This window comes from Pipra filicauda, unplaced genomic scaffold, assembly GCF_003945595.2.
Source record: "Pipra filicauda isolate LSUMZ 115617 unplaced genomic scaffold, ASM394559v2 scaffold37_size4185640_pilon, whole genome shotgun sequence".
Classification (NCBI taxonomy): domain Eukaryota; kingdom Metazoa; phylum Chordata; class Aves; order Passeriformes; family Pipridae; genus Pipra; species Pipra filicauda.
Window position 1 is genome coordinate 2,838,749 of NW_024104509.1, and position 10,450 is coordinate 2,849,198.

The 10,450-nt window shown below is 42.0% G+C and overlaps 1 protein-coding gene across 1 annotated transcript in view; it reads right to left on the reverse strand.

Moving 5' to 3' along the window:
- Window positions 1-9,218, reverse strand: part of SMC5 (structural maintenance of chromosomes 5) — a 47,053-nt gene extending 37,835 nt beyond the window's left edge. Inside the window, exons 1-6 of the mRNA XM_027752152.2 lie at window positions 9,049-9,218; window positions 8,266-8,407; window positions 7,089-7,141; window positions 4,828-4,990; window positions 2,428-2,562; window positions 1,019-1,159 (exon numbers count right to left, since the gene is read on the reverse strand). Coding sequence (XP_027607953.1) covers window positions 1,019-1,159; window positions 2,428-2,562; window positions 4,828-4,990; window positions 7,089-7,141; window positions 8,266-8,407; window positions 9,049-9,203 — 789 coding nt within the window. The 5' untranslated portion in view covers window positions 9,204-9,218. The remainder of the gene's footprint in view (window positions 1-1,018; window positions 1,160-2,427; window positions 2,563-4,827; window positions 4,991-7,088; window positions 7,142-8,265; window positions 8,408-9,048) is intronic.
- Window positions 9,219-10,450: the final 1,232 nt, after the last annotated feature.

Sequence of the window (10,450 nt, forward strand, 5' to 3'; positions counted from 1 at the left end):
TAATGCATCTGCAGTATGAAAACCTTGCATCATTCAGCAAGTGCTGATATCACAGAATGCATACCCTACTTCCTACCTACCACCATCCATCTATTTCAACTACTACCCCTCTGTGCTGTTACTAAAAAGATTAAGGCAGTGATGGTACATCCCTTGAACCCAGTTGCTCAAGATGTAAAGTTTTCTATATATAGCCATGTGAGGCTTTGTTACATGCAAAATTGCAACAAAATAACTTAGGAAGCTTTCCACATTCTCCACAAATAGTACCTGCAAGTTTTCTGGCAAGTTCTGTAACTCTATTTCATGAACTCTAGAAAGCTTGCCAATGAGACAAACATTTCAGTAAACTGAAATCCACATCAGTTTAAACTCTTTAGAAAAATTTAATCTGACCAACCAACCATTCAACACTAAACTACAATTATCAAAGTGCTGTTCAGAAAGACTTTGTTTTGTGTAAACAACCTGTTCTTTATTCTAGGCTCTTTTAAATTTATTTTAAAATTTCTATCTGTCCAGACACTAATATTTTTGAGATTGGCAACCTAAATTCACTGTCATGTATGTCATGTACACCAAACCTCAACTAAAAAATTAAGGGAGAACGCAATCTGTAAAGACAAAAACCCCAGCAAAAATATGGAAAAAAAAAGTTACAGCAGGAAGAAGTACAACTGGCTAGCACTTAAATTAAACCAGTAGTGTCTGCACACAATAAACTACTGCTCCTGGCCTGTATTGTTGGCTTCCCTAAATGGGCAATAACTGCTTGAATTACTTCTGAAGCAACTTCTTCAGTCCAGCTAGATATGTAAGCAAACATCTGATCACAGTTAGGCCAAGAACAGTATTTCAAGACCTGACCTGTTGTCTGCATTAAGCAATCATAGCGATATTCAAGCTGCTCTGGTCAAACTTCTTTTAAAGCAACTTTTGGCCTAATTCCAATTTTGGGGTATTGCAAAAAATGGGTTAGGCAAGGAAAACACTGAAAATAAAAATAAAAAAAACTTACCAACCAAGGCCTTTTCCTCTCAAGCATCTCTATCAAGTCTATGTGGCTCTTGTGCTCTAGGTATCTGTCAACATCTTGCTTGTATCGTTCAATCATCTGTTTCATTTTCTCCAATGAGTTAGTTTTTTCTCTGCACAAGTGCTGCAATGTAAGCATCTATTTGGTGAAAACATTTCCCAGAAACAGTCCACATCTCACCTGTATGTTAAAGCAGAAATTTAACACTAGAGGGGACATTTTAGTACAGCAGTAAATAGAGGGGTACAACCCAACTCGGAATAGTTGTCCTGTCTCTCTTCCGAGGGAGAAGGGCTTCCTTCTGGGGGAGCTAAGCCAGCACTGGCTCTGAGCTGGCAGGAGCAGCTGGGTGGCTGCTGGTTCTGAGCCAGAAGTGGCGTGGCTGTGGTCAGGTCAAGCCCCATGGTGAGCATTTTTGCATGTGAATCACTTTCTCTTTTGTACACTTTTGTTATTAGTGTACAATTTTGTTATCAGTGCTGTTACTATTCATTTTATCTCCCTGCTGTTTCCAGCAACTTCTTCTCATCTCGACCCCTGATCTTGTGCCTCCAATTCTCTCCACCCACCTGCATGGGGAAGAGGAGAGGGGAACAAGCGAGCAGCAGTGTGGTTTGGAGAGTCACACTGGGGCCACTAAAATGAGGAGTACTGTTCCTAAACCATGACAACCACATACTTTCTGTGAAAACTAACTCAAACAGAAATCCTAATCTGAAGAAATTTCATGTTGGGTTTTTTTAAATATGCTGAGGAAATTAATTCTTGAAGCTCAAACCTTCATTAACTTATATGTTTCTAAACATCCAACTAGTTTTGATAAATACTACTAGCAAAAATGCTTGTAAAAGACCAAATAGAAATAGGCAACAGAAACAGCAAGGTTAGTATGAGAGTGTAACATGTATGAGTGAAAATGCACGAGTGTAAGCCCAAGAAGACACAGCAGAAGAAAGGATTAAACGAATGGCCTGTACGGCTAAGAAGAGACACTATTCCCAGAACACTGTTCCTTTTCCTCTTTGTCTGTTCCTTTCTATGGAAGTCAGTAAGATTAAAGCAAAGGACCATCCTGTAATAGCTGATGACTTCTAAAAGACATAAAAGGATCTGCCCAGAAAAGTTGCTGCCAGTCAAGAATTCCAAAGAGATAAGTATTTGACATCCCTTGTTCTCTGTGTCCAGATCACTTGCACACATATCCTTGTATTTACAAGCATGTGAGTGTCAGAGGAAATGGATTCTGAGAGAAGATGAGCATTATTTGGTAAAATCAACTTACAGACTTGGGAAATAAATATCACCTTCTAATTCTGTAAGATCTCATGTTAAGTTTTATCATGATAATTTCCCTCCAGTCACTGCTCTGTCTCTACATAGTGCATATTTACCTCCAGTTCTCTTTCCCTTTCTCGGAAGCTTTTTAGTTTGCAGTGGAACTGGTACATTTCTCGAGAACCAATCGATTTTTCAGTGGCTTCAAGCAATTCAATCTTACTCAGTTTTGCAAATTCTCCAACTCTGTCCTACAAAATGAGAAAAAAGTTACAAAAATAAAGGATTAGCTAAAACAGTGCAATACAGTAATACTGGATTTATATCCTGCAACCTACTTCTCATGAACATCACCTGACTTACAGTTCTATGCCAGATAGCTCTAGCATAGTTCATTACCATCTCATAGAGTAGCAATGCAGCTCTTCTAAACATTTGTTCTCAGGCTGCTCGAGCTACACCTTTGCAGTAGGAATGCTATGACTAACTCAAAAGTTAAGCCACATAGAAATGAATATTAAAGGTGGCAGACAAGGCTACCACGAAGTATTGCTGCTGTGTAAGGGCAGAAGAATAGCTCAAAACCAAGACTGAAGCAAAAGGTGTGCTTGCCATCGATACAGTGGCAGAGAACAAATAAACCCTATCAACACAGTATTACCGACTGAACTGACACTTATGTACTGAAGAGAAAAAGTTGTTTTCAATACGAAGTTATGTTAGCAGAGTATGCTGAAAGTCCTACTCTAAACTGGCGATCTGAGACATCCATCAGCTGCTTGTAGAATAATTCATCATCCTCTTCTTTCTAATTGGGTGGTCTATAACAGACTCCCATCAGCATGTCAGCCTTGTTGGCTTTCTCCCTGATTCTGGTCCACAGGCACTCAACCTTATCATTACTGATTTCAAGTTCTACAGACTCAGAAGAGATTCTCTAACATCTAGAGTCACCCCTCCACCTCTCCTACCTTGCCCAACCCTTCTGAAGAGCTTGTAGCCACCCATGGCAGCATTCCAGTCATGCAAGTCATCCCACCACGTTTCTGTGATGGTGACTACATCACAGCTTTCCTGCTGCATGATGGCTTCCAGCTCCTCGTTTGTTGCCCGTGCTGGGTGCACTGGTGTACACACACTTCAGCTGGGCTGCTGACTTCACTTCTAAACCTGGTTTTCCACCCTGAGGCTCATCTCTGGAGAGCCTGGTTTTAACCCCTTTCCCCTTCAAACTTACTTTAAAGCCCTCCTGATCACCCCCCACAACTTATGGGCTAGAGTCCTTTTGCCCTTGCTAGATAGATGATGCCCATCTGACTCTAACAGGCTGGGTATGATAGAATTTGCTCCATGGTCCAAAAAACCAAAATTCTGCCAGTGGTACCAATCTTTTAGCCACCTATTGATAAGATGGGTTTTCCTACTCCTCTCCTCATTTGTCCCTGCTACTGCAGGAAGTGAGGCAAACACCACCTCTGCTGCTGTCCCATTACCTAATTGAGCCGGCACTTTGAAGTCCTTTTTAATTAGCCTGGTACCTCTTTCAGTACAGTCATCACTGCCAGCCTGGAACACCAGCAGTGGATAATCAGAGGGCTGGATTAGCTCAGGGAGTCTTCTACTACTATCCCTCACCCAGGCCCCAGGAAGGCAGCAGACTTCCCCGTGGGATGGGTCCGGTCAGCATATAGGGCCTTCAGTTCCCCTCAGAAGAGATTTGCCTTACACAGTTACCCTTCTTTTTTCTTTGTGGCTGTGGCTATAACCCATCTACTAGACAGGGTGCAAGCTGGAGACCCTCCAGAGAGACCCTCTTCTTGACTGTCCTCTGCCTGACTCTCTGGGTCCAGGACTTTAAACCTGTTCTTTAACAGCAGCAGGGGAGGTGATGGGGGTCGGCAGGGGATTCTTTTACCTCTGCGACTGGGGACCTGTTTCCATTCCCCCCCATCTACTTGGTTTGCTCCATCTGCCTGATGGCAGGAGGGGCAGGGGGGTGAAAGAGTGTGACTCTACCAGACTACTTCCCTTTCACTTTCCCTAATACTCCTTAGCCTCTCCACTTCTTCCTTGAGCTCTGCTACTAAGCACAGCAAATCAATCACCCGCTTGCATCATACGCAGGTGTCTCTTGCACTGTCCTCTGGTACTAACGCCAGGTTCAGACATTCCCTACAGCCAGTGACCCGAACAGCTGTGCCCTTCTTGAGGGGTTCTGTTTGGGTTAGCACACTCCTCCTGATATCAGCAGCAGTGGCTTTCACTTGTTTGGAAACCATTGCTGGGTCGAGTTGTGGAAAAAAAAAGAAAAATACCCAGAGCCGCACACCTACCTCACAACTCACCAGAAAGAGCTGGGAGGGTGCCTGTGCCCTTCCTGCTCGCCCTGCCTGTGCAAACTGCAATGCCACGCCCCTGTCTGCCCACTCCTGTTCTTTGTGCTTCCAGGAGCAGTTTAAATCTCCTGGCAAGGAGCTTGGCTCCACCCTCGGTCAGCTGGTCTGATTCATCCATACCTGAGGAAGAAAATGGCACAGATTGTCCACCTGGATGTTTAAAGCTGCAATGTGTTCTTCTACTGTTTTCAGGGTTGCTGGCTTTCTGTTGATCCACCATGATGATGTGTTGTTCATCACTTGAATCTCACGGGTGATAATAATATTGCCTGGTGGCTTAAACCTGATTAATAAAAATAAGTGCTTACACTTTTGAGAATACACAAAGTTTACCAAGTGTCAAAGTATTATCAGAATTTTTAGACAGCTAAATATTTAATATAAATAACTGGACAGTAGCATCAGATTCTCATTTCATTATTCAGAAAACACCCAGTACTTCAGTGATGAACTAAACTCATATGGAAAGCATCCTAGAACATCTGCAAATCTTAACTCAGAGGAAGTAATTTACATAAATGAGATGCTCATGCTGAATGTATGAAACATTCAAAAGTTGTTGCAGATGTTAACAGTTTCTATGAAAGTGTAATTTTTTTGTTTGACATTTAGTAAGTTTAAAAATTGGCATTAAGGAGGTACACACCAGCTGTAAGGCTTTAAAATAAAGCATTAGTGTACAGAACTATATCAATAAGTTGTGCATACATACTCCATCTGGGAATAAAAACAAAATCATAAAGCATAAAAATACTAATTTTCATTTTCTGCTTTTAAAAACCAGTAAAAACACATTAATTGTTCATTTAGTTCTCTAACTCAACACTTATTTTCAGAAGTTTAGTCTGTTTAAGATGCATCAATAACAAATGAACAATGAGGTAAGTCAAATTTTGGTTATAATTTTGATTTAGAAATTGTCTAGTGCCTGTTAAGCATATTGTTAAAACTGGAAAACACAGGCTTGTAAAAGTTTAGTGGCCACATACCTCAGGAGACTTAAGAACAGAGATCAATGTAAAGTGAATACGCATCTGCTGCCAGCTTTCGGATTAAGTGCCATAGGGATATGAGTCTACTTCTTGAAGACTGGATGATTCTTTCCTCCATTACCTTATTTTAATCAGACTTCCTTCAAGAGACATAGAAAGCCATGCTCCTTTTCTTTTATTAAATTAAGGACTTTTACTACTATAACCTGATTTTAATTATAATTCAAGGGCCAATTTCAATCAGTACAGTATATGCCTACAGAACTCAAATTTTTCAATTCCTGTCAAAATGCAATCTTCTGCATCACTGGTCTTTCAATCTAAATGTTGTATTTAAGTATTTTCTACCAATTAGATAAAGGGCTCAACTGCATTGCAACCACTAGAATAAAAATGCTAAGTCTTCACACTGCAAGACTTTTTTCAGACTTTCAAGTAACATCAGGATGTACTTATGCTGAAATAATAACACCATCTACCCTGAAAGACATCCTACCTCCTGACCTACTGCTTGGCCAGTCTCCAAAGAATGTCATCTTTATTCACTTCCACAAGAACAAAAGTGGACAGGTCTTGATCAGAGACCTGTTCCAGTATTTTTTTCCTTAATATAATTTTATTTTTATGCAATCTGATCAGGGTGGCCAATTGTTAACACGGGTTATGAATTAGTTGATTATCTCTATCTTTCATTTAGTTCACGCGAACAGACCAGGTTAAGGCTTATTAAAATCACCTGTGTCATTGCATCCACAAAAAAGCAAGGAAGCATGTAATATGGCCCTATATCACAAGTTACAAATTTTACAGAGTAAGTCCAAATGATTTTGATTTGGTCTGTTTTGCAAAAGCTTACATACAAGACTGCATTAGCAAGAATGAGCCAGATCTTCTAGGTTTTTTGTGCCAGTATGTAATGCTTTTGGTATGAATGTAGGAGAGCTCCTCACACTACCAGTATCAGTTTAAGAAAGTGACGGCAGAACAATCTGTTTCAAAATTTAGACTTTGACTTTTTTCAATTTAACAAAAAAATTCCAACCTCTACATAATGATGGCAGTGCTGACTGTATTTGAACCATCTGAACCTTAAATGTCATCAAAACCTAAACACAGTATATACAACAATTTTTATCTATACATTCTTTTTACATAAGACAAAGTGAAAGGCTCCTGAAAGTGAGATCAAGAGCAGCCATCACTGCTTATTTCTTCTGTGGTAATTAACCTTAAAATTTTTAAGTCTGGGGGGGAATAAAAAGAGAAAAAAGCACCAGCTTAAAGACAGACCTCTGTATACCAATTTTTTTTTTTCCCAGCTTTATGAATAACTGAGGGGAGAAATGATCTAATTAAAAGTGAATGAGGAAATACAGTTTTAGTACTTACAGTTCAATTTCCACTAAACCTTTAGTGCATCCCTGCTTTACAAAGAGACCAACCTAGAAAATTAATTTAGAAATTGTTATTGCAAAATAACAGCACAGTATTAAAAGTTAATATTTTACAAAAACATGCATTTGTATAATACAGTTAACATAATGGGATATTTTATTGAAAACATACAATTAATTTTTTTTTTTAACTATTAACTAAAGATACAGGAACACACTTATCTTGCACATCAACTAGCATCATTAGAACTTCCTCCACGAGTTAACCATTCCTGATTAACTTCAACCTCCAAAATCAAACAAATTGTCATCAGCAGATCCACTGAGAGGAAGTTCTCACAAATCAGGACAACAAAGGCAATACAAATGAAAAGATACTGCCAAATATCTGTGCCAACAGAACTACCAATTCTAATAGTATAAAAACAACCCTGGAAAGTCAATAAAAATATCAACACACACTACTGCCATGAAGTCAATTTCTGTATTTACATTTGCTCCTGGCTCAGCTGTAACAAGAGAATATATACAATCACTTAGGCACCCAGATTCATTGCTTCAAAGATCTACTAAAATACATTGTATAAAACGAGAATATCCATGATAGCAACTGCAAAACTTGAAAATTACACAATACAAACTTCCTACTACAATGTCAACACATGATCTCTTGGGAGCAAAAAAAAAGTAAATATAGTAGAGCAATCCAAATTCCACTTAAACCTAAGATCAGTGCCTGCATACTTTTAGAGACATTCTCGGACACACTAAGGATATGTTATTTCTACAGCTACTATCTACTCGGAAATTTAATTTACACTGTTTTGTTTATTTCTCCTTTAGTTGGTACTTCTGATCAAATGTTATCTAGGCATTTTTTTAGCCCCACTATGGATGCTTAATCATCTTCGAACATAACCTCTAGTCCACCCAGGTTGCAGTGTAATTCAGGTGTTTCCATTTCATAATTCATCCAAGACAACGATTAATTCAGAAAGAGAAAATCCCTTTGTAAAACCCTTTGCCTTTGGAATAGGCAATTCTTCAATTTGGACACCTACCTTTTATGAAAATAAGGTAAATCAAGGAAGAGCCTTTCGTCCCTTCCTCCACTGGACAATGCTCTTAACCAAACTCAGATTCAACATGAAATTACAAAAGCTCGTAGTTACCTTATCGGCCCGCCCTATGAAAGAAGGTTTCCCAGCCAGTCCCAGGCAGATGGCACAAACAATGCTTGACTTCCCTGTTCCATTAGCACCTACAACCACGTTCAGGTTGGGCCCTGGATATACTTCACAGCTATCATATATTCTGGAAAACATAGTAATTTTTTTAATCTCATGGACACCGCATTTCCTTGAAAAAAAGAATGCTTTCTTAAAAACAATTTATGATTTAATTGAATACAATGTAAAATTACCTAACCTAAACTCAATCCCCAAACACCATTTTGTAAGAAAACCTCAAGAGTGAAAATTAATATTTCAGTAAAACTCCGTGAAACACAGATTCCTACCAGCCAGAGTACTCACAAGAACTTCCTTCAAAATTAGTGATTATAAAGAACGAAATTCACCAACATAATGATAATTTAACTTGATTTTACTAGGGTATAATTTTATTTTATGTATTAAAAAAAATAAAAAAGACACATTGAGTGAGCTCAGTCAATTCTATTATATTTAACTCCAACTGCCTGCTGTACCACAGTCGCACAAGATTCCACTCATTTAACCCACACGGCAGGTTCACTCCACACTCCGAACAGGGTACCGCCTTGCAAGGAAGGTATCCCTTGACGCAGTCCCTCTTGCAGCCGCCGCCACCCGCGGTAACCCCGCTTCGCTGCTGTGGCTTCTCGGCTGTAGGCCCGCCGGGAGGGACGGGCGGAGGGAGGCCGCAGCCCCCCAAGGTGGTGGGGGAGAGCGCCCCTCACTCATTCACTCACTCACAGGAAGTTCTTCATGAAGATCCGAACGACGGAGCCCAGGACGAAAGGCTGAGGTGGTTTGCCGCCCTTCGCGGCCCTCCTGTCCGCGCTGCCATTTTCCCGCGCGGGCTCCTCCTCGGCCGCCGCCATCTTGGCCTCCATCACCCTCTCTCCCATCCCCCCCCCTTCGGCCCCAACGCCGGGCTCTCGCGCGCGCCGCGCTCTTATGGCCCGGGAGGGCGGGACTAAATTGCGCTGGAGCTCTTCATTGGCGGGAAGCGAGTCGTGCCGGCGTCTATTGGCTGGAGGGGCGCGGGTGCGGGGTGCGCGCCGGGGCGGGGCGTTGCGGCGGGTGAGGCCGCGCGGCGCGCGGTGCCGGTGCTTGCCCGCGAGGAGGCAGCAGCCCGCCGGTCTGTGAGGGGCATGTGCTCAGCGGGGTAGTGTTTGTTACATTTGCAGCAAAGCAATAGGAAAAACGTTGTTTACACGTGTTCATTCAGAGACCAGACAACCTGCAGGGAGGATAGCCGCCCTTCAGAAACGCTCCTAAGAGTGACATACTCCTGTCAGATGCCCGGCGTCTCTCAGCAGGCGGGGGCTGAGCCTCGAGAAGGGTTTACTTTACAGAACGTTCGACCATCTTTCATTTAAGGGGTTGTTTGCACCTTGCTGTGGGTTTTGGGGTCTTTAGGGACCCCTGGTGGGCTGTTGTTTTTCACCCTGGCTATGGAAGCTGCAACAACGGTTAAAGTTGTTACTACGGTGGCCGCAGAGCCCCTGAACGGGATTGCACCGGCTTGGCTTGTCACAAAACCCAACCTCCCGTTCACCATCACTTCTGCGTAAGCCATTTACAACGTTATGCGGAGACTGCGGAAGCTGGGCCTCTTCAGTCCAGAGAAGAGTGAGGGGGGATCTCATTAATGCGTATCATATAAACATGTCAAAGGTCTGTGCCAAGAGGATGGTGCCAGACTCTTTTCAGTGGTGCCCAGTGACAGGACAGGGAGCACTGGCCATGAGCTAAAACACAAGACATTCCACCTCAACATGAGAAAGAGAGCACTAGAACAGGCTGCCCAGGGAGGACATGGAGTCTCCCTCTCTGGAGACATTCAAAACCCACCTGGATGCATTGTGTAACCTGCTCTAGGTTATGGCATGGGGGTTGGACTCGCTGACCTCCAGAGGTCTCTTCCAACCCTAATAATTCTGTGATCTGGGCTAATGGTTCAGTAAATAATGTTTCAAGGCTGCCTGTCAGACAACAGGAGTTGGTGAGGCAGCAGAAGTTCCCAGAAGCAGACATTGTTTCTACTAAGCTCAAGGGTGAGCTTAACTCGCAGGAGCCATTAATCAAGGCTGAGGCCTAATGAAAATTCCTGAGTGGCCCAGACTGAGGAGAGGGGCAGGGGAATGCACCA